The sequence below is a fragment of the Monodelphis domestica genome, chromosome 1 (assembly GCF_027887165.1).
Source record: "Monodelphis domestica isolate mMonDom1 chromosome 1, mMonDom1.pri, whole genome shotgun sequence".
Classification (NCBI taxonomy): domain Eukaryota; kingdom Metazoa; phylum Chordata; class Mammalia; order Didelphimorphia; family Didelphidae; genus Monodelphis; species Monodelphis domestica.
In genome coordinates this window covers 126,233,343-126,257,691 of record NC_077227.1, presented here as the reverse complement: position 1 = coordinate 126,257,691, position 24,349 = coordinate 126,233,343, and the positions used below count along the sequence as shown (strand labels likewise).

The 24,349-nt window shown below is 43.8% G+C and overlaps 1 protein-coding gene across 2 annotated transcripts in view; it reads left to right on the top strand.

Moving 5' to 3' along the window:
• SEMA4B (semaphorin 4B) overlaps positions 1-24,349 on the top strand; it is a 41,747-nt gene that overhangs the window by 7,276 nt on the left and 10,122 nt on the right. For both annotated transcript variants that reach the window (XM_007479323.3, XM_007479322.3), the window contains exon 3: positions 7,937-8,216. In XM_007479323.3, coding sequence (XP_007479385.2) covers positions 8,114-8,216 — 103 coding nt within the window. In that variant the 5' untranslated portion in view covers positions 7,937-8,113. The remainder of the gene's footprint in view (positions 1-7,936; positions 8,217-24,349) is intronic.

Here is a 24,349-nt window from a genome sequence, read left to right as displayed (position 1 = left end):
CCAATACTTATGGATCCTAGAAAGTGGGGGGTATAAAAAAAGGAGTCCGCAGATTGACGAGGGAATCCTAGTTTGGAGGCTCTGGAGGAATGCCCCTCACACAGCCTTGAGGGAGCTGGCAGTGCCCTAGGCCTGCCCACCATTGGTGGATTCGAAAGCACACAGTAGGTGGGTGTGCCAGGCGGGCCTTCTCCCTTGCAGAATTAGACGGATGCGGTGCTCAGTTCCAGCCCTAGCCCCTAGGGAAGAGACACAAGGGCAAACGAGCTCCTCTTGGAAGGCGGCACAGGGCACAGCTGCACACTGGCATACATTAGGGGGAGGGGTGGGGTGGTGCAGGGGGTGGTGCAGGTGGCAGGGTGCCAGAGCCCCGGGAGCCGAAAGAGTTGGCTTGGTACCAATGCGTGTCTGTGAGGCCCAGCTGGGCAAGATGCCAGTCAAGTGCCCAGAGAGTGGGGAGGAGCCTGGGCCCTTTCCCCAGGGCAGAAGGAAGGGGTGGGGAGGGTTGGCTTTCAGCTCCATTAGGCCTGGTGGGATGGTTGGGCAGGAAGAGAGTGAAGGGACTTTTCCCTCAGAATCTCCAAACCCCCACCTTGGCACCTGGGGCAGGGACGGGAGCCGAGATCTCAGACGGAAGCAACTCCTAGGCCAGAGTCGTGGGAGCAGGTTACCCCGGGGGCTAGACTGGGCCGAGGAACCCTGATCCCAGGGAGGCTTTTGTTCACCCAGCCAGCCGGCCAGACTACCCAGCCTCTTCTCTAGCCTCTGAACCCTGCCCCATCCCCCAGAGAGCCCAGCCACTCCGAAAAAGGGCCTTTTGCCCTGGGCTCTTTAATGAATATTTATGACTAAGATGCCTCCTGCCATCCTGTGACCTTTATTGATATTCCCCACACCCCCCCAGGGCTTGCTCATCCCCTTCCGCTGTCTCTTTTTTTCCTTTTATTTATGCTAATTCTACCTTCTCTCCATAATCTCGTCTTTGTTTTCCCCTCTCTTCCTGTTGGCTCTTTCCTCTTCCCTTCTTTCTCTTCACATCTATATTTACTCCTAGTTTTTCTGGCCACCAATTCTTGTGGCTCCCAGAGGCTTTTTTTTCACCTTTTATTCTAGGTGAATATTTTTTATATATTTTATATATATAATATATGTATATTATATACCTCTCTCTCTCACACACAGGCATGCACACTTTTTTAAAAACCTACTTCTATAAGACCGGGGTCCCCAGTGGGGACCATCCTCCCTAGACTCGTGTTTTTCTTTAGCACGCCCACTCACTTTAACACCCGCCCTTCTCCCCGATGGAGAATAACTTGACTATTTTCTCTGATCCTCTTTTTTCATCTATGCGTTAATGAGTGAATCTGTCTGTGAATGTTTATGTGCTGTTGCCTCTGAGTCTCCTCGGTGGTAAAAGTTGTGTGTGTGTGGGAGGGAGGCAGTATATGAAGTTAGGAGGGAGGTCAGGGATGGTCCTGCGTGGGCTTGGTTTTTCCTCCTTGCTCTGAGGAATTTTTTTCTCCTCCCTCAGTCACTAGAGTGTCTGCTTTAAGGATGGAGAAAACGACAGAACACTAATCTGCTCCCTGCCCTCCTCTGCCTCCCCTCCCTGCCATTTCCGGAGGTCTTTATAAACAGTGTTGTGGTTGAGAAAGAGTGGAAGGGCTCCATGGGTCACCGGAGCGCCTTGAGAACAGGATGAGCCCGCTGTGGGATGCCATCAGTGAAGGTCCATCCAGTGGGGAGGACAAATGAGCCTGCTAAATAATTATATAACATAAATCTACAAAGTATAGATTATAGGGACCCTTGTATTAATATAATATTAGTACAGTACAGTGTAATATTAGTATAGCATATTAGCATAGTATGATAATATTAGTATGGTATATATACTATATATTATGTATATAATTATATTATTATATAATAGTTAGTATATTAGAATAGTATATTGGTATATTATAACAATATTAGTATAGCATATTAGCATAGTATGATAATATTAGTATGGTATATATACTATATATTATGTATATAATTATATTATTATATAATAGTATAATATAATATATTATAATATAATAGTATATTGGTATATTATAACAATATTAGTATAGCATATTAGCATAGTATGATAATATTAGTATGGTATATATACTATATATTATGTATATAATTATATTATTATATAATAGTTAGTATAATATAATATTTAGTATATTAGAATAGTATATTGGTATATTATAACAATATTAGTATAGCATATTAGCATAGTATGATAATATTAGTATGGTATATATACTATATATTATGTGTATAATATATATTATTATATAATAGTTAGTATAATATAATATATTATAATATAATAGTATATTAGAATAGTATACTATAACAATATTAGTATAGCATATTAGCATAGTATGATAATATTAGTATAGTATATATGCTATATATACTATATATTATGTGTATACTATATATTATTATATAATAGTATAATATAACATATTATAATATAATAGTATATTGGTATATTATAACAATATTAGCATAGTATAGTATAATATTAGTATAGCATATTATTATAGTGTAGTATAAAATTAGTATAGTATAACATAATATTAGTATAGTATAGATAACACAATATTAGTATAGCATATTAATATAGTATAGTATAATATAACAGTATAGTATAATATAATATTAGTATATTATAGTTAATATTAGCATAGTATAGTATAACATAATATTAGTATAGCATATTAATATAGTATAGTATAATAACAGTATAGTATATTAGTATACTATAACATAACAGTATAGTATAATATAATATTAGTATAATATAATAAAATAGTATAGTATAGTATAACAATATCTATTACATGATATGATATGATATAATATAATATAATATACATATTCCTGATAAATACTTGAGTTTTAAAACTTCATATTCTCCTTCATTCTTTAGTTTCTTTTGGATCCCTACTAGTGAATTCAATAATTCAGCAAACATTTACTGAGTTCTTGCTGTATGCCAGACATTATGCTAGGGGTTAGGTTGTACAAAGGTAAAAATGAATGACTAATTTGGGGAAGGGGGCTGGGGGAATCCATGGTATATACTCATATATATACACATGCATCTGTGTAAATATACATAACACACACTTATCCAGAATCACATAGTAAAAGTCTGAAGAAGAATTTGAATTGAGCTCTTTGTGCCTCTAGGGTCAGAGTTCTAGATATTATAGTTTAGTATACTATATTATATTTTACATTATTCTATAGTATTATTTCACTATACCTCCTAGCTGCCCATATCCATATCTGCCTGTATATACACATACTCAGGTGTGTGCATTTTATATGAAAATATAAAATACACACACACACATGGATGCTTACATCTGTGTGTATGTATATGGGTAGCTAGGTGGGACAATGGATAGAACATTGGCCCTAGATTCAGAAAGATCTCAATTCAAATTGTTCCTCAGACATTTACTAACTGTGTGATCTTGGGCAAGTCACTTAAACTGAGCCACAATCTCCTCATTTGTAAAATGGGGATAATAACACCTACTTCACAGGGTTCGATGTGAAGATCTAATGAGATAATATATGTCAAGTGCTTTGTAAATCTTAAAGCGCTGTATAAATGCCAGTTATTTGTGTTATGCTAGGTATTATGGGAATTTTTAAAAAGTATTAAACAGAGTGATGGAGAGGTGGCCTTAGTGTCCCAGGAAGAAGCCATACCCAATTAGCCTCATTTCTTTTTTGGGATGGATTACTAGTTTAGTAGAGCGGGAGAATACTGTAGTCCTAATATAGAGTACCTGCACTGCAACGTGCTACCATATAGGATGGTGCCTCTGGTAGACACCTCAAACTCAGCATATCCCCAACAGAACTCATTATCTGTCTCCCACCACCTCTTCCTAACTCCTCTGTCATTGGAGAAGGCACTGCCATCATCCTAGTCAGGCTCCCCCCTCCCCCCAGGAGTCATCCTGGATTCCTCCCCCTCTCCCACCCGCCATGTCCAAGCTGCTTTCAAAGTCTATTTCTCCCCTGCCTCATTTCTTGAATATGCCTCCTTTTTTCCTCTGATGTGGCCACCACCCTGGTACAAGTCCTCATATCACCTCATACCTGGGTTACTGCAGTAGCCAACCTGGGGGTCTCCCCAAGCCAGTCCACCTCCATTCAGCCACCAAAATGATTTCCCTAAAATGCAAGTCCCACTGTGTTATTCCCATACTCAATAAACTCCAGTAGCTCCCTATCACCTCCAGGACCAAATAAAAAAATCTGTTTGGCATTTAAATTCAATTTAAAATCTACTCTCCCCACCCCATACCAACCTTTCCAGTCTTCTTATACCTCACACCTCCCCCTGTGCTCTTTGATCCAGTAACATTAGCCTCCTTGCTAGCCTGTAAACAAGACACTCCATTTTCCCAACTCTAGGCACCTCCTCTTTCGGTCTCCCTTGCCTGGAATGCTCCCCTTCCTCATCTCTGCCTCCTGACTTCTCTGACTTCCTTCAAATCCCAACTTCCCTAGGAAGCCTTTCCCAATCCCACTTATTTCCAGTACCTTCCCTCTATTAATTATTTCCTTTTTATCCTGTATATAATTTGTATGTATTTGTATGTTATTTCTCATTAGATTGTGAACTCTTTGAGGGGAGAGACTATTTTTTCACTTCCTTTGTTTCTCAATACTTAGCCCAGTGCCTGGCACATAGTAGGCAGTTAGAAAATGTTTATTGACTGACTGACAGATATAGGCTGGATGATACTACGGTTAGGCAGATTTGAAACTGGTTGAACAACTATACTCAGAGACTGCTGATTAATGAATTGATGTAATCTTGGAGAGAGGTTTCTAGTGGCATGCTACAGGGCCATGTTCCTCCCTTGTCACTATTTTTATCAATGACTTAGATGGGGACATGCAGGCCAGGCTTATCATATTTGTAGATGGCAAAACTGGGAGGGATAGTTGTTATGTTAGCTGCCAGAGTCAAGATGCAAAATGAACTCAGCATTTATAATGAATTCTACCCAGAAAGTAACAATATGAAATTTAACAGGGAGAAATATAAAGTCTTGGATTCTGGTTCAAAAAATAAATTGCCTAAATACAGACTCAAGGAGTCTTGATTTGATAGCAATTCTTATGATTAGGGGTTTTAGTTGACTTGATAAGCTTAATTTGAGCCATCATAGCCACTTAACTTAAATAATATAGCTACTTAAAAAATATATTAAATTAATAAAAATAAAAATATGGCACCTAGATCAAAGCAACAGTCCCTCTGGTTGTCAAACCACATCAGGAATAGTGACTCTTTAAAAAGAGGACTATTTAGGGGGCAGCTGGGTAGCTCAGTGGATTGAGAGCCAGTCCTAGAGAGGGGAGGTTCTAGGTTCAAATTTGGCCTCAGACACTTCCCAGCTGTGTGACCCTGGGCAAGTCACTTGACCCCCATTGCCTACCCTTACCACTCTTCTGCCTTGGAGCCAATACACAGTATTGACTCCAAGATGGAAGGTAAGGGTTTAAAAAAAAAAAAAAGAGGACTATTTAATCATAGTTAATCCAGAAGAAAAGGAAATTTAGGAATACAGAAATAGAAGAGTATAGAAATGACATTGTTTTTAAGGGACTAGGGATGTCTTTAAATTTGAGAGGACTAAAGGGAGATACAATAACTATCTTCATACATTTCATGCAGAATTTTTGGTTTGCAAGGGGGACTCATGGGTCATCGAATCCAATCCATCTGCTCTCCTCTCCAACATTTCTGAAAATTGGTCATTTAGCTTCTACTTAAAAACCACTAGTCATGGGAAGCCCACTGCTCCCTAAGGCAGTCCATTCCACTTTTTTTTTTATTATTAATTTCATTCCACTTTTGAACAACTCTGATAATTACAAAGTTTTTCCTTATACAGTCACAATCTCCCTCTCAGCGGATCACCACCCTAGTTAGTCCTCTGGAATCAAGGGGAACAAATCTATTCCTTATTACACAGTATAATACTTGAAGACAGCTGTCATATCCTTTCTTCTCCAGGATAAATATTGCCAATTTTTTTAGTTAATAATATTTATATGGCATGGTCTCCTACCTTAGTCATCCTGGTCAATCCTTTTCTGGCTAGATTCCATTTTACTAATCTCCTTATCAAAAGGTCATGGGGCTGAAGCCTCTGATTTGAAGCAAGAGTGCCTCAGGTCACAAAGCTCCTGATCTGGTCCTCAGAGTAGAGAGAGGCTATCACCTCTTTCTTTCTGAAAACTATATCCCTCTTTATATAAGTGCCTAAGACTGTGCAGACATCTTATTGGGGCTGTCATATATCACACTCTGAACTCATGGAACCTTTCGTCTACTAAAACCCCCAAATTTTTTCCATCCTGTCTAGCAGTGCCTTCCCTTGCCTGTATTTGTGCTGATTTTGTTAACCCAAGGGGAGGACTTGAATGCATAGCCATTCAATGTCTTATAGGAGAGAGAGAAAGAACAGTTGTTCTCCCTGTTCTGAGGGAAGAGCAAGGTGTGGTTACAAGGAGGTAAATTTTAGCTAGAAAAAATTATGGAAAAACTTTCCAAAGATGAGTTGTCCAATAGTAGAACAAAGTCCCTAGTGAAGGAGTAAACCTTTCTTCACTGTGAGCATTGAAGCAGAAGATGGATGACCAGGTCAGGGATGCTGAAGAGAGGATTATAACATGGTTAGGAAGTTATTTAAGATGACTTTTAAAGTCCCTTCAAATGCTAAATTTTCTTTCTCCAACCCTCATTTATCTCCCTCTGAATTTCTGCACTACTTGCAAGTCAGTAACATCAATTTTACACTTAATTATATACTGCCTAGTATTGTTTGCTATTGTTTCATGGGTAGTTAGTTTATCTTCCTACCTAGATTGTAAGCTTCCTAAATTGAGAAAATACATTTTAAACATCTGCATCCTGCAACAGTGCTGAATGCATAGTAGATGCTCCTTAAACACCTGTCCCCATTGATTGTTTCAGCTAGGCTGGATAATTGGAGTATGATTTGATTGTGAACAGGAGTTTGTGGGTGTGATCTGCCACCTAACCAGCCTCCTCCTCCCCACCCCCCAAATTTAATTCTTACCATCCCTGGTCTCCTTAAATAGAAGTTTCTGTGGTTGGGGAGAACTGTAGATGCGTTTGAAGAGTATGGAGCCAGAAAGCCCATTTTAAATCCATCTCTCTTCCTCAAACCTTCTGAACCAAGACTTCTTAATCTAATGAATTGAAGAATAAAAGAAAGAGTCTGGGCCTGACAGGAGAGAGACACAGAGAGACAGAGAGAGAGAGAGACAGAGACAGACAAGCAGAATAGGGTGGGGAATAAGGGAATAGATCTGAAAATTGAGTGTCTTGGCATTGGTTTGCAGCCTCATCTTTCTCCATCCTTATCAATGAATATTTTAGTGTCCATTAGATCTATCTCCCCTGTTGTAAGGGCTCAATATCTCAGCTCCCTCTGTTAGGGAATGAGATCTTTCTTCCCAGAGGGAAAACGGAGGTTTTTCCAGTTTGGGGGAGGAGAGGAGTAGGTTATACTACTGAGTGCCTAGAGGCTGAGGAGCAGCTGGGTTAGCAGCCCTTATTTCCTTCTCCTACCTCTCCCTACCCCCATAGCTTCCTAATTGTGTGTGTGTGTGTGTGTGAGAGAGAGAGAGAGAGAGAGAGAAAGGGAGAGAGAAAGGATATGGAGAATGGGGAATAGATTTAAATAGTGAGTGGTTCCTGGAACTAGTTTGCAACCTCATCCCTCTCCATCCTTATCAGTGAATATTGTACGTGTGTTTTTGTGTATCTGTCCGAGCGAGTTCTTGCCCACCACCTGTCCCCTCTTCCCCCATGCAGGTCTGGAGGTTGGGGCAGGGCTTGGATCTCGAGGGGGCCGGGCTCGGCTGGTGCCGGGGGCGGGAGCAGCGGCCAGAGAGTCGAGTTTTGCAGCCGGAGCTGGTGCCCACAGCCGCCTCTCTTCGCTCTCTCGTTCCCTCTGTCCCTCCTCCTCCTTCCCCTCCGGCTGCCGCCGTGATGGGCTCCGGGAGCCGGTTGGCCCAGCTGGGTGCCCTGTTCCTGCTGCTGCGGCCGAAGCCCCTGACCGAAGCGATCGTGCCCCGGGTCAGCCTGCCTTACGGTGAGTGGGGCCGCTATCGCGCACGTTACAGAGAGCAACCTGCGGTAGGAGAAGGGAGAACTGGCTTGGGGTCTTGTGGGGGAAGGGAAGGGGAGGGGAGAGAAAGGAAAAAGAAAGAAATGGGAGGGGGATCCGGTGACAAAGAGAAAGGGAAAGAATGGGAGGGGGATGCTTTCCCTGAGGGTTAAACGGCTTGTGTATGTCGGGGGAATTGGGGACACCGGGGAGCTTCCCCTTCCACCCCCAGGTTCAGAGCTTGGAAGTGGGATTGGGCGACCCTCAGCCCCCACTGAGCTCTTGCTTGTTTGGTTTCTTCCTTTTCTTTTTCTTGGTCCGTGAAGCAATTCCCTCTGGTCCCTCATCAGTCTTCTTCCCCACCCCCACCTCCCCTTGTCTCTCGAGTTTGGTTTCTTTGAGAGACTCTTGGTGCTTCTTGTAGTCCTGCGCGGTCGCCTCCTCTTCCCCCCACGGCTCCCTTTGATGCTGACCAGAGCCCTTGCCCTGCAGCTCTGCCCTGAGCCGGGCCCCAGGGGGGTGGGGAGAAAGGGGCCCAGCCAGTCAGAGTCACATAAACACTGGGGCTCTGGTATTCCAGGCAAGTTGTAGCAGAGCCCTGGGAGCCGCAGCTAAGCCCGGCGCTTCCCCACCCCTTCCAATGGAGGTGCTGGGCACAGCCCCCACTTAGTCCTTGCCAGTCCCTGTCTCCGCCGCCCCTGCACGGGCGGCCTGAAGTTGCCCTCCTTCCCTCGATCGCCCCTCTGCTTTCTCCAGCACCCCTTTAGTTCCATTCCCTTCCAGCATCTCTAAAATAGCCTTTATCTTGCATCTCATTCTCCCTGGACAGATTCTCCAGAGGGGGAGTTGGGAGAGTGGGGGTGGGGAGGCCCTGCATGAGCTAGCGAGAGAATAAAGGTTCCTGCTGGTGGAAGTCTGAGCTCTAGCTGCTAGGCTTAGACCACAGTCCCTGCCCTCCTGCCCCCAACGCCCCCCCATTTCCGATGGAAGCCCAGTCACCATGCCCCTGCCAGGCCAATCTAACGGTCCTCTGGGACACCCACTAGGGCTCCCTTCCCTTCCAATCTCTTCTGCTCCCTGACCCCCACCTCGGCCCCAGATCCCCCCCCCATCCCTGAAGAAGAGCCACCACCCATTCCTCGGGAGGTCAGCTTAGATCCGGGAGCCAAAGCCCTGGGCAGGGGCAGAGAGGATTCTGCTGAAGGCAGCGTATGCCCGCGCAGTGTGACTATTGCAAAACGATGGACCACCACAGGCACTTGCACCCCCGCCTTCCACCCAAGGTTGTGGGTGCTTTTCCTGCCGTGGGGCAGTGCTAGCCTTCTGCAAGAACCCAGCTTGGTGTCTCTCTTGAGACCCTGTGTCGGAGCCTAGCCCTGGGGGGAGCTGAATGAATGGGAGCATGTGGTGAAGAACAGACGGCCTCCTGGGTAGCAGGCTGGCGGTGGCACTGCCTTCCCTGCCCCCTGCTCGGGCTCCTGCCAGACCCTCCGGGCCCCTCTTTGGAGAGTGGTTTAGATTCTCCCCAGAGAAGCCAGGTTTGCTGTTTGTCGGCTTTCCTCCGGGGGTGGAAGGGCCAGGACCAGAAGGGGAGAGGGTGGCTGTAAAGCGCTGGGAGAGCCCTGCGAAAGGAACCCCAGAAGGAGAACGTTGTGATTATTCTCCAGGCCGCCCCCCTCCACTGGCTGCTTGTGAGCACATGTTTACACACAACAGAACACACCTCCACAGAGAGGCCTATAAACGCCTTTACAGCCATGCTAAGGGCCTTCCCAGGCCATCGGGGCACAGATTTACCCACAGGCGTTGGGACACACATTTGTTCTTTGGGCTCATGTGTGTGTGTGTAAAATACAACTCATACTTATAATTCACATTTATACGGCAATTTAGGGCTCATAAAGTACTTTTCTCACAACACCCCCAAGAGGCAAGACGTATCAGTCTTATCCCTGTTTTACAAATGAGGAAAACAAGATCCAGAGACCTGGGAGGATCATCCATTTGGAGTGGGAAGCGTTCTTAGAATATACCTAGTTCAATCCCCATCACTGAAAAAATGTTTAATTAATTAATTTCTTTTGAAAGCCCTCCCTTCTATCTACGCTACTGTGTATTGGTTCTGAGACAAAAGAGCGGTAAGGGCCCATGAGGGTTAAGAGGCTTGACCAAACTTGAACCCAGGACCTCCCATCTCTAGGTCTGGCCACCTAGTTGCCCACCAAAGATATATGGCCTAAAATAGAGGTCCAGGGAGTTTAATGGACTTACTCAGGGTCACAAAGCTGAGAAGCGGCAGAGCCTGGATTTGAATTTCAGTCCCCATCACCAAAGCCACCATGAAGGTGAGAGCTGGGATCCGAACCCGGCCTCCTGATTTCTAAATCCAACAGTGTGGGATGTGTGGGTTCCTCTGGAAGTCTGATGAAACCTATAGGTAGCTTCCTCGGAATAATATTTTTAAATTATTAAAATTATTCAAGGAAAGGCTAAATTTCCATGAGAAGTTAATGAAAATAAAGATGTAGTTTTTCCCCATCCAAGTGCACTGACACCCCCCCCCCCCCAATTATTCAGGTTAAAAATCTTTACATTGCACCATGCTACCTCCTATGTACGCATGTGAGCATTCACCTTCTTTCCAGTTGCCCCTGCATCCCTGTTGGCACAGCCTTCCTGGCCTCTGTGGCTTTGCTTTTCATGCCTATATCCAGCCTCTAGCAGAAGGGGGAGGTCCTGGGAGAGGCTGCCTGGGTGACAGAATAGCCTTACCCCTGGAGCGTTGCCTCAGGCTGTTTCCTGCTTTTTCCCTTGGGGGCTTGTTAGATGTTCCTGGCATGGGATCTGCCCTGGGGACCCATGGCCGCCTGGGAGTGCTTGGCACCACTGACATAGCTCTCCTCCCTCAGGACACGGGGACAGAAATATAGGGAGATGGAGTGTGGCTCACATACTGCTCACCCTCCACAGCCTTAAATGACCTCGGACATCCCGGGGCATCCACATGACTGGACTGTGGGCTTCATCCTTGATCTCCAAACAAAAGCGCCAGGCAGCAACCAAAGGGAGAGATTGCTGCCATCTTTAATGATGGCCCTATTTTAAAGATATGTGGCCTAAAATAGAGGTTCAGGAAGTTGAATGGACTTACTCAGGGTCACAAAGCTGAGAAGCCGGGGAGCCAGGATTTGCATTTCAGTTCCCCATCACCAAAGCCTCTGAGCTGGGATCTGCGCTCAGCCTCCTGATTTCTAAATCCAACGGCCTGGGCTTTGTGAGTCTGCTTGGGACCCCTCATGCTTGGGGTAGCAAGTTTGGCCCCAGAGGTAGAATTGTGGGTGTTGGTGTTCCCTTTCGTAACCTGGACCTGTTTCTCACACAGCGACACCCGTGAATGGGGAGGGAAGACTCAGGCTGGGGAAGGGCATCCCCACAATAAAGGATCGTAGGTCCAGCCTGGCCAAGCTGGTGAAACGTTTGAATGGAAACGTTTCCAGGATTTCTTTGGAATTTTGAGCTCTGTCTTATTGGAAACAGCATTTTCCTTTTGTTTATAACCTCTAACTTGGAGCTCCTCTGCAGAACTTAAGGACTGGGAGGGATAAGGACTAGCTGAAAATGGTGACACAGACCAGTTGAACCTCAGGATCCTGTTAGAGCAAGCCTCTACAATGCTGCTTCAGCTTTCACATGTTTTATTAGGGCTACTTGTTTACATAATTAAAGTGAGTTATTAATCTCCAGCTGCCCCAGAAATTGCCAGACAGATGGAAAAGGACCGAACTCAGTAATTTGGAAACTGACATTGACCAGCTGGGTGACCGTGGGCAAAATTCTTACCCTCTCTGGGTCTCAGTTCTTCTTCCATAAAACAAGAGAGTTGGACTAGACAGCCTCTAAGGTCCTTTCTAGGTTGTGATTAGAAAAATAAGGTGTTTAGAAAGCTGTACTCACAGCACATTTAGCAGGAGGAATCTGCCCCAGTGCCTTCGGTGTCCTAGCAAGTGGCACTGAGTGAGGGTGCAGGGGACACTGAATTATTGGTCCTTACCACACTGGCTTCATATTTCTCTTCTGGCTAGTGGAGCTTACTGGTGGCAGGGCTTGTCTGTGCAGACCACTTGTTCCTCTGCCATATGCTTTTGCTTCAAATGAGTGTCCCTCTTCTCCTCTCATGGTGAGGTTCGTCAGGTGCCCACACTCAGCGCAGCATGGGTATGATGCATTTGGGGGCTCTTCACAGCGGCTCTCTCTTTCGGTGGTCCTAACCCAGACTGCCTTCCTCCAGTGAAACAGCCTGCCTTTTGCACAGTTTGTCACCATTTGTCTTCCTTCGTTGAAAAGAAGATTCTTAGGAGGGGCTTCATTTGCCCTGTGCTGTGGCAGTGCCCTGAAATTCAGAGAAAGTAGAGAGGAATTAGAAAGCCAGCACCAGGCTCTCTCGCTCACTTTACTTGACCTGTCTTGTTACTGCCAGACCCATCCTAACCTATACAGTGACTCCTGAGCTAAGTGGGCAAAATGTGACCTTTTTGAGAATAACCTGAAGCAGATGGCAGGTTGCCTGACTGTAAGGTGTCTGTGGCCCTCAGCCTGTATTCAGGATATTCCCTCTTTTGGTGGAAGCCTAGGTTGTTCCACATGGCAGTGTGGAGAGAGTGCCGGACTTGGAGGCAGGAAGAACCGAATTCAGATCTGGTCTTGAATTCTTATTAACTTTCAACTCTGGGCAAGCCACTTAACCTCTGTCTGCCTTAGTTTTCTTATCTGGAAAATGGGGATAATAATAGCACCTACCTCATAGGATTGTTGTAAAGCTCAAATGAGATAATAAGGCTTTGCAAACCTTAAATGCTAGCTATTATTAAGCCATTTCTGCATTAGAGCAGAGTCTAAACTGTCTAAGAGTCTAAAGGTTATAGTATGAACAAATCATCATTTCAGTAGGAGGTAAGAAAGGACTTAAGGTCACCCCATCCCAACTAAAGGCTGGGAGGAACCTTTCTATGATAGGTCCTCCCCAGGGTCAGGACTAATGGATTTCTCTGTTAATGTACTTTCAAAGACTTTTTTTTTTTTTTAAGCTGAGAGTTTTTGCCTCTCCCCTGGAGAAGATGATGTCAGAATTAGAGTGTGTATTTTGTCAGAAGACATGGCTACCTTTCTAATTGCGTTTCTCCTTTTTAAGGCTTTCTAAGATCTTCAATTCCCAGATAATACTTAACAGTACCACTGGGGCAGCCTTATACATCTCTGTTCAATTATTATTATTTCTATTTTTCCCTGTTTCTACCACTGTCTTCTATCCCCACTAATAATAAAAATACTCTATCTTTCCTGATTCTGTCCTTCTGTATTAGTCCTTTTTTTTTCCTTTTTCTGATTTCTTTCCATGTTTATTTTGTTCCTCTGGGGAGTAGAGATGGGCCTTGAAAAATCATGCCTTGGTGGGATGCTTCTAGGTCCTGGATAGAAGGATAAGATGCTCTTGGCTTGTTCGTTTGCCCTTCTTCCTCTCCTAACCCTTTGGTAGAGTCTAATTGATCTTCCCAAAATAATATCTTTCTGTCTTTTTTTTGTCCAGAAAATTCACTTTTAAAATTGCTCACATTTCCCAATCTTTTTGTTTTATATTTGAGTCTTTCTTGGGCACTCTGTGAAAACTCCCATCTGAGTGTCATTGGCCTATGGCAAGAACAGGTCTTTCAATCCCCTATGTGGTACCTTCAGAAAAATCCTTTGAGCCTCACCAATGTCCTTTTAGGGTTCAAGTATGTAAGGAAAGGATTCTTAACCTTTTTGAAATCATGGACCCCTTATGTTAGCTGGGGAAGTCAATGGCTCCCTTCTCAGAATAATGCTTAAAAATGTGTGAAAGAAAAGAGAATTGCAAAGGAAACCAGTTATATTAAACTATACTATAATAATAATAGTAACTCCAAGAATTTATATAGTACTTTAAGGTTTGAAAATGCATTTTTCTTTAGCCCCACAGCAACCTTGAGAGGTAGGTGCTGATTTTTAAAAAAATTTCCTGACCTCTGATTTAAGAACAGACTGGAAGGAAAGTTGGAAAAATAACTGTTCTATCTTTGCAGTGTTCGTATAAAAGCTCCAACTCTGAGAGCAGAGTAGAATTAGAAAAGGCAGAGTATTTTTATTATTAGTGGGGATAGAAGACAGTGGTAGAAACAGGGAAAAATAGAAATACATGTTAATAATAATTGAATACTTTTAAAATAGTAGTTGGCATTTGTATAAAACTTTAAGGTTACAATTCTATTTTATTTCATCCTTCCAACATCCTGTGAGGGAGGTGCTATTATTTTTCCAATATATTTATAGATGAGGAAACTGAAGCAGATAGAAGTTAAGGTGACCCGTTCAGGGTCATACAATTAGTAAGTATTTGAGGCTAGATTTGAATTCAGGTCTTCCTAAAATATACTGATAATTCTAAAACTTTATTTTTAACCATTTAATCTAGGTTTTCTTTGATTGAACCTTTTTTTAATAACTCCTAAAAACAAGACAAATGAACTCATTTCCCTTTTCCTCTCTTTCCTTGTCCATCTTCCTGTGGATAATACAAAGAAAAAAGTCAAAAGACTGCCACTAAGGGCAGAAGAGAGAAAGCAATGAGGTTAGCTAATATTACTCAGATCTTGTATAATTGAGAATTTGTTGTTGTTTGCATTTGTTAAGGTCAGCCTCGTTAAATACTGTACAGGATAGGGATCATTCCCAGAGAAGTTGCTCACCATCTAAAACAGGGTAGAAATGCAGGCTGAATGACCATCCTTTAGAATGAGTATGGGACCAGCCGGCAGAGATGGGTTGAGTAGTGGACAAATTCTGGAGTGCTGAATCAGGCCCTTTCACTCAAAGAAAGGCTCTTTCTGGTCAAGCGTTTGGAAATGATGCCATGGACCAAACTCTCATTTTCCTAACTTTCCTTCTAATCTAAGAGTTTTTTAATAGAGATCAGTGAATTTTTTAAAAAATCATCACCCACTACCCAGGATTCTTGTGAAGAAAAAATGAAACACTTTGCAAATCTAAAAATACTATATACATTCTAGCAATTGCTATTATTATTATCCTGGTGAGAACTGGAAAAGATAATGGGATCCTTTTGCCCAGCCCTTTCATTTTATTTTATTTCATTAAAAAAACTTTTTAAAAACCCCTTACTTTCTGTCCTAGTAATAGCTCTTAAGACAGGCGAGGCAAATGAGGTTAAGTGATTCATTCAGGGACACACAAGAAGTGTCTGAGGCCAGAATTGAACCCAGGTCCTCCTGACTCCAGGTCTGACACTCTAGCCACTGGGCCACCTAAAAGAAAACTTTTTTATTTTAAAGATGAGGACATTGAGGCTCGGAGAAGCTGAGAGACTTACCAGAAAAATGACAGAGCTAAGATTTGAACCCAGGTCTTCTGAATCCATAGCCAGCATTCTTTTCACAGAGATAGAAGAGATGGTGGAATGAAGTCATGGTAGAGGAGAGAGGAATAGGAGAAACCTCTTGTGTTTTCTTTTGGATTCACTCAAATATGTGCCCTGCTTTATTTACCCTGGTGGCCACACTCAGCCAGGTCAGGGCCTTTAAGTAAGGTCAAGAATCCATGGATTCTGAGGAATGGGAGCAACGCCTCCTAGAAAGGCATTTTCCTGTGGACTGAGGTGTCTGGTTTTTCCCTGCTGAATTCCTGGACCTCTGGGTGTGACTGTGGGGACTGACCGCAGCTCCTGCCCAGAGCGCTCTGGCCCACTCTTGACTAACTCAGCCGCCATCTTTGCTGCCTTGGGCAGAGCGATGGGCCCTCTTGCATTTGTACCCGCATCCTCTTGGTTATGGCTCTGCAATGCCACACAATGAGGGTTTGGGGAGCCAAAGGTCTCCCCCGAGGGAGCATGACCTCTGGAGATCCCACAGTCAGGGTTTTACCCCCAGGGCCTCTCCCCTAAGGATGGCCTGATGTTTGCAGGGAAGGGCGGTGCTCTGTGCCAGCCTGGAGAGAAGAGGTGGACCCAGAGTCAGCCTCTCGGGGCCCTTCCCTGCCCTGGCAGACTCGGGTGGCACCCACAAGAGGAAGTGCATCCGGGATACAGACTTGCCCCAATTCACCGCTGAGTCAGGAATAAGAGCACAAGGCAGTCTAGAACCAGGATAAAGTGGCCCGGGAGGAAGGCCCGAGACAAGGCAGGCCTTCTGGGGAGCAGCCTAGAGGGCATCCCCTCTCCTAACCCCATCAGCCATTTGTGCGTCACGGGCTCTTTGGTACCCTGTGGAGCCTCCCCTTCTCAAGAGTAACGGTTTAGGATGCCTAAGATCAAGGCCATCCGATGCCCGAGGAAGCTAAGCGGCCTAAAACACACCGACACCAAGGCCTGGCCTGCTGGCCTTTGTGCGGGGGAAGGGCCGGGAGAGGCGTCCGCTTTCTTTCCCCTGCTTGGAGATAACTTTTTAATATTTAACCGAGTTTCTTGCTGAGGCAAGAAGGGAGTGTGTGGGAGGGAGGCCCGATTCTGGAGAGAGGAGGGCCGAGGCCGAGCCTGAGGAGGAAAGAGAGAGAGGCCGGGCCTCTGAGTCACCCTGCTCTGCCCAGGGTGGGGACTGTGGAGGCCTGTTCCTGTTTCACCTCACAGAGCTCCACGTTTCCACCTGAGTCACTGGGACGGGGAGAAACTTCAGGTGAGGCTGGGGGCCGGCCCGATGCCTCATTTCCTGCTGATGTGGGCCCAGGCCGCCCCCTCCCTCCCCCCCCCCTAGGTGGACGAGCAGGAGCGCCCCTCCTCCCTGTGTCAACGTCACCAAAGGGCCCAACTCAGTTATCTCTGGGGCAGCTAGAAAGGCCTCCCCTTCCCTTATCTGAAAGTGGGAGCCCCATCCCAGGGGAACCAGAGCCAGGCCCGGGCCCGGCTTCCTGCTCCCCTCAGCATTCTCCAGATAAGACCTGGCCTGCTCTGGGCCTGGACTCAGTGAAGAATTGCTCATAATCACTACAGGGAGATGCTCTGGTAGATGGAGGGAGCCCAGAACTTGGGAGTCAGGAAGATCTAGCAGTGAAACTCGCCTTGGACATTCCTTATGTGTGTGTGTGGCTCTGGTCAAGTCACTGAAGCTCTCTGAACTCAGTTTCTTCATCTGTAAAATGGGCATAGTAATATCCGTAACACTGCCCAGGATGTCTGTGAAGATCAAATGAGTTCATGATATAGTCCTCAAAGTCTTGGTTGGATTAATAGCTTTAAAATTACACTGAGACTTCTGGGACATCACACACACACACACACACACACACACGGAGAGATATAAATCATATAAATGGTAAATATGTATATTATATGTATGAAATAGAAATTATAACATACAACACAAATATGAAAATAATAATATATGAAATCATAATAGACACAATTATATAAATATACATTATTTATATATAACTCATATAATATACAAATACATGTTATATGTAATTTACATATAAGATACAATATAATTTAAAATGTAGCTCTATAATATATAAGTAGGCATAATATGGAATATAATTTTATACATAAAATATATATTACATAGCGTTTTGATACATTTGTAGATATTGTATATATGTAATATAATTTACAAATAAAATATTTAATATGTATATAGTTATATTATATGCTTATATTTTACCCATATATGTATGTATAATATAATTTATACACAAACTATTTCTATATGATAGGGGCATGTTTACATTATATATCATAAACATATACTATAATTTATAAATAAAATATTTAATATGGGTATAGTTACATTATATGCAAATATACAAATATATCTATGTATAATATAATTTATATGTAAAATATTTCCATAGAAGTATATTTGCATTATATATACATATATGTAATATAATTTATAAATAAATAAAACACTTCTATACGAGTATTGTTACATTATATACACATAGAAATATATGTACTATAACTTATAAATAAAATATTCTATATAATATAGATATGCTTATATTATGTATACATGTATTTATATAATATAATAATATAATATCTAATACATGTATATATAATATAAAATATATATAATTATATATGTGTATTTGTAATATACTTCAGAAATAAAATATATGAGTATCATTACATTATATATACATATATCATGTAAATAAACTGTAAAGATTAAAATTAGGGAATATTGGGCTGAGTCTGAGGCAGGTAGAAATGAGTTTCTCTCTTCAAGGAGTATTATATTTTTTAGAGGTTTATTATATAAAACCAAGACACAGTAGAAAACATATTTCAGCGGTCATAATTGATATATATATTTCCCTTGCTCCCATTTTAATTATCACAATATGTGCATTTAATGTAATTTGTAAATAAACTATTTCTATAACATGGATCTATTTACATGATATATGCACATATATTACATACGCATATGCAATATGATTCATCAATAAGCTATTTCCAGATACTATGGATTATTACATAAACACATACATAGAAGCTTCTTTGCAAACCTGCGCAGGCTCTCCAACCTTGAAGTGCTTTACTTAGTCAGTTATTACTGCAGTCAATCATTCAAAGAAGCATTTATTAGCTGCCCGCCGCCGTGTGGCAGGAGCTGGGTTAGATGCTAGAGATACCGTCTAATGATTGTTTAGTGCTTTGCAATTTACGAAGCTGTTTTGGACTCATTATCTCATTTGATCCTGGCTGCCACTCGGGGAGATAGGGAAGGCAGGTGTTATTATCCCCATTTCACAGATGAAGGTAAGTGCGTCCTTAGTGAAATCACAGAAGGGACCCTGGAACTTCTGACTCGTCCGTCCGCCCGGGGCTTTTTGCTGCTCGCCCGGATTGACTCTGTTTTGTTCCCAGGGGAGAAAGTGGGATCCCTCCTCAAGGATGGGTGGGCTTGGGCTTTTCTGGAGGAGAAAACGGAGATTTTGGTCCAGACGGGAACACGATCCTCAGGTCTTGCTGCTCTGCTCCCCTCCCCTCCTCCCTAGCAGAAGTGGGAAAACTTGCCCCTGCCTCAGGCAAGCCGTGTTCCTGGGAGTTCTGGACAAACCCGTCCGAGGTATCGGCTCTCGGGTCTCGGGGATGAGCTCCGGACACTCTCGAGGACCCTGAGGAAAGGAGGGATCCCGCCCCCCCCCCACCCCAGGCACTCGCGTGGGGGAGGGGGAGGACGCGTGAGGATGGACACGCCGCCGAGAAGGGCTGCTTGACCCCCGCGTAGACTCTACAAGTGAGAATCCAGAGGGAGAACACGTGCAAGTACAGGCGTGCACTAAGGCGTAGGCACACACACATGCAAGAACAGGTCGTGAGACACAGGCTGCTGAACCATCGTCACAGACACGCGTCCCGTAGGGCCACCCTCACAGGCTCCTGTTGTCTATTGTAGACCCGTGTTCCTGAAGAAACAGACATTCAGGCAGAGAAAAGGCGTTGACGTTCTAGGTGGAGGTCCTGGGTTCAAGTGATCCCTTTTGGGACTTATTTGTATAGTCTTGGGCAAGTCGCTTCACCTTCCTGGAGTCCGTTTCCTCTTGTTTCAGCCGATGAAATGGGGTTTGGATGGCCTCCAGGGTCCTTTCCAGCTCCACATCTTGGGAAGCTTCTGAGCTTCTTTAGCTGGGTATGTTATGTGTGGGAGCCCCTAAGGACCCGAAGCCTCTGACTGGGCTGGTGCATGACTGCAGGCCGTCTTGCTTTGTGCTATAAGAAGCTTAGACTCACCGGTGTCCGTCCGCGGGTGCTACTCTGGGTTCTTTCCCTCCGGAGTTTAATCTCTTCTGCCTGACATTCCCCCAAATATTCAAACACGGGGCAGCTGCGTGGCTCAGTGGATGGAGAGCCACCCAGGTCGAGATCTTGGTTTTCCTGGTGAATGAGGACAGCGGCTTTGGTGCTACAGTTAGATTAGTCAAATACGGACACATTCCTGTGTGTTTGCATGTGCACAAGTGTGTTTGGCGCATTGCCATTTGTTGGCTGTTGTGAATATGTGTATTTTAAGCAAGAAGATTCAGCTGGGCAGCCTTACCGACACTTTTCCTGTGACGGGATTGTTCTGAAGACAGAGGGGCTCCCACCACTGTGAGATGCCCAAATAAAAACCAATTTTTTTTTAAAGGGTCCTGGGTTCAAATATGGCCTCAGACACTTCTTAGCAGTGTGACCCTGGACAAGTCATTTAACCCCCATTGTCTAGCCCTTATTGTTCTTCTGCCTGAGAACCAATACCCAGTATTGCGTCTAAAACAAAAGATCAGGATTTTTAAAAAATGCATGAAAACTGCTATTGGGCCCACCTTGAGTCTTTTTTCTTTCCAAGTACAAGTAGGTTTCAGTCTGCTGTGTGACTTTGGACCAGTGACTTAGCCTCTCTAGGACTTGGTTCTTCCATTTGGGAGTACCAGAACCTTCTGAGTGATGGATGCATCCAATGGGATGAGCTCATAGAATCAAATGGGTTCTTTCAGATCTCTTCTAGCTCTAAATCTCCTTGATGGTATGACTGATCCATCCCACATTGAGCCTCCAAACATGGTAGGATGAGCCTAGGTCTCTGATGACCCAGGCACTCCCCATGTCAGGTGGTGATGCTCAGTCGTGTCTGACCCTTCGTGACTCGGTGGACCCTCACACGCCAGGTCCTCCCCGGTCTGTGGCAGGTAGAAGATTCCTTCAAGATTCCTTCAGAGCTCTCAGGAATTGGAATCTACATTTTTGAAAGGCCAGTTTGTCCTATCCCCCTGCATATCAAAATCCAATATGCACTGTTGAAATTCAAAACATATTAAGAAATGAGACGCCTTCTCTGGCTACCAGAATTCAGCTGGCGGTAAACAATGGAAAATAGTGAGAGAATTGGGACCCTCTGGCTGTCTGAATTAAGGAGCTGGGTAGGGGTGGGGGAATAGGGAAGACTCTTCTCTTCGACACCTAGAACCTTTGTGGGAAGGTTTAGATCTTCCAGTTGGTCCAGCTCTCCCCTCTTCCTTTGGTTTCATAGATCTCTTTACTCCTTGGGTGAAGAAAGGACAGGCTGGCTAACTTGGGAGAGAAAGTTGTCTTCCTACAGAGAAGGAGAGCTCGGAGCCTGGGCTCTCACTCACTCAGGCTTACCTTGGCCAGCTGCCCAAGAGGAACGATGAACTATTCACCGTGCTCCTCTTTCCAGTCTTAGTTTCTCCAGTGTGGCAATGACTGCCCCACCCCCTGAGTTTCTCCTCTATAACACTTCTGTCAGTTTTATCCCTAGAGGCGTAACTAAAGATTTCCGGGTTTGGTGGGAATTCTAAGAGCTTTGCCTTACCCACTTTAGTTTATAGAACTAGACTGTGAGAAAATAACAAGGCACATTTAGATAGCACTTTAAAGTTTGCCCATTGCTTGTGGAAAGTAAGGAAATATTCTAGAGATAAGGAAACCGAGACTTGCTCAGAATCACATAACTAGCTAGTGGGTGTCTATAGCAGAATTTAAATCCAGATCTTTTCATATTCCAAGTCTAATATTCTAGCTGTTCTAAATTCTCTCTTCTCTTAAAATTAGGACAAATTGTCAAATTCCTATGCGATCAGTGTTTCCTGAGGGCCTCCAATGGGGAGAGAGAAGGAAAAAAAAATACAAGATGTGGTTATTGTTTTTAAAGTGAAGATTGAGGGATCCGGGTAGGTAGCTCAGAGGATAGAGAGTCATGAAGACCTGGGTTTCATACTTCCTAATTATGTGACCCAATTGCCCAACCTGAACTACTCTTCTATCTTAGAACCAATATTTAGTTTCTATTCCGAGACAGAAATTAAGGTGGTGTTTCTTTATGATCCATTGTCACACCTTGGAGAGCTGTACCTGTTGTTATTACCCTTATCGCTATCCAGCCCTTCCTAGAGTACAAAGGTAGAATGGGGCAGGGAGCTCATTCCAAGGATTGATTGGCAAGTGTGGTTCAAAGTACAAAGAACTCATCGATAAAAAATTAATTAGACAACAACTCATTGGGAAAACTTTCCATAATCAGAGAGGCTGGGAAAGGCAGAGAATGAGTACTGGAAAATTTATGACTCCCATCTGGAACCATGAAGTGCCAACAGGAATGTAGAATGGCCCCATGAAGCCAGAGGGGCAGGAGTTCTGCCATGCAACATTTCCCAGAAAGTCCTCAGGGTCAGTAGATGCTATAGAATCATTCAACCCCTCCGTAGCCAAAGTTGGCATCCAAAGCTTTTCAGTGCCAAGTTAGGATAAGGATTTTAGGATCATTGATTTTTAGACCCAGAGGGGACCATCTGATCCAACCCCTTCATTTTATAATGATTTAAAAAAAAATAAATGTCATTCCTGAACTCCATTTTGTCAATTCCTTCTCTGGGAAACTGGCTTATCATGTAAATAATAGGATTTTAGAGTTGGAAGAGACCCTAGTGGCTTTCCAGTCTAACCTGTACCTGCTCATCGGTTGTCCAGCTATGGTTTGCATATTTCCAACAAAGGGGAACCCTTTACTTCCTAAGACAACTCGTTAAACTTCCCTGAGGTTTCTCCAAGCTAAAGATCCTCAGACCCCCTCAACTAATCTTCCTATGGCACGGACTCGAGATCCTTCACCATCCTCGCTGCCTTCCCATGGATGTTGTTGTTGTTTTGCCATATCCAACTCTTCTTGACCCCAATTAGGGTTTTCTTAGCAGAGACACTCGAGTGATTTGCCATCTCCTTCTCCAGCTCATTTGACAGATGAGGAAACTGAAGCAAACAGGGTTAAGTGACTCTTCCAGGGTCACTCAGCTCATAAATGTCTGAGGCTAGATTTGAATTCATGAAGATGACTTCCTGATTCCCAGCCCACTCGCTGCCATTACTATGGCTGCTGTCCTTGCTATTCTTAGAAGAAGACCCTCCATCTCCTGACTGAGAATCCTCACCGACTGTCCACCATGGCTGGAATGCTCTCCCTATTCCTCTTTACTTCTTGGCTTCAAGTCCTGGCTAAACTCCCACCTTCTACAAGAAGCCTTTCATAATCCCCTAAATGCCTAGTGCCTTATCTCTAATTTATCCTGTTTGCATCTTGTTTGTACAGAGTTGTTTTTATGTCTCTTCATTAGACTGTGAGCTTCTTGAGAGCCGTGACAGTATCCCTTGTGCATAGCCCTGTGCCTGACCCAGAGTAGGTACTTCATAAACACTTGTTCACTGGCCTTGCCTTGATTTCCTAAATGTTGGCACCTAGAGCCGAGCATCAAACCACAGATGTGATGAGGCTGAGACAGAGTACAGTTGCTGTCTCTGAGAAGCTTGTTGTCTTTCAGGCGTTTTCCGTTGTGCCTGACTCTTTGTGACCCCATTTGGAGTTTTCTTGGTAAAGAGACTGGAGTGGTTTGCCATTGGCTTCTCAGGCTCATTTTACAGATGTGGAAACTGAGGCAAACAGGGTGAAGTGACTTGCCCAGGGTGACACAGCTTAGTGTTCAAGACTGGATTTGAACTCATGAAGATGAATATTCCTGACTCGAGGCTTGCGCTCTCTCTACTGTGCCACTCTCTGCCTGTCTTAATGATTTTTCTCAAGAATATAGAACTCGCTGTTAAGAAAGCATCAGAGTTGCACATGTAAAATCTACACGAGATTGTTTACACATCTCAAGGGAGGTGGGGAGTTGGATGAGGAGGGAGAGAGAATCTGAGGCTGAATATTTTTTGAAAAATGTTGTACATGTATAACCCAGATCAAATTCGCCTGCCAGCACCTGGAGGGAGAAGAGAAGGGAGGGAAGGAGATAAGTTCAAGCACAAAACTTGGGAAAATTCATATGGAAATTTGTTATTATATATTTAAAACTATATAAATATATTTTTAAAAAAGAAACATGTTGGAAACTTTTTACATGTAATTGGGAGGAAATGAAATGAAAAATAAAAAATATATAGTCAAGAGAGCGTCGGAATAGGATTCTATCTTTCTTCCGGGGAGGTGAAAGTCAATACCCAAGTCAACTCTTACTATGACTAGGCTATCTTGCCTCTCTCTCTAAGTGATCAATCAAAATGGTGCTGTAGCTTAGACCTGCTTCTCCTTCACCAA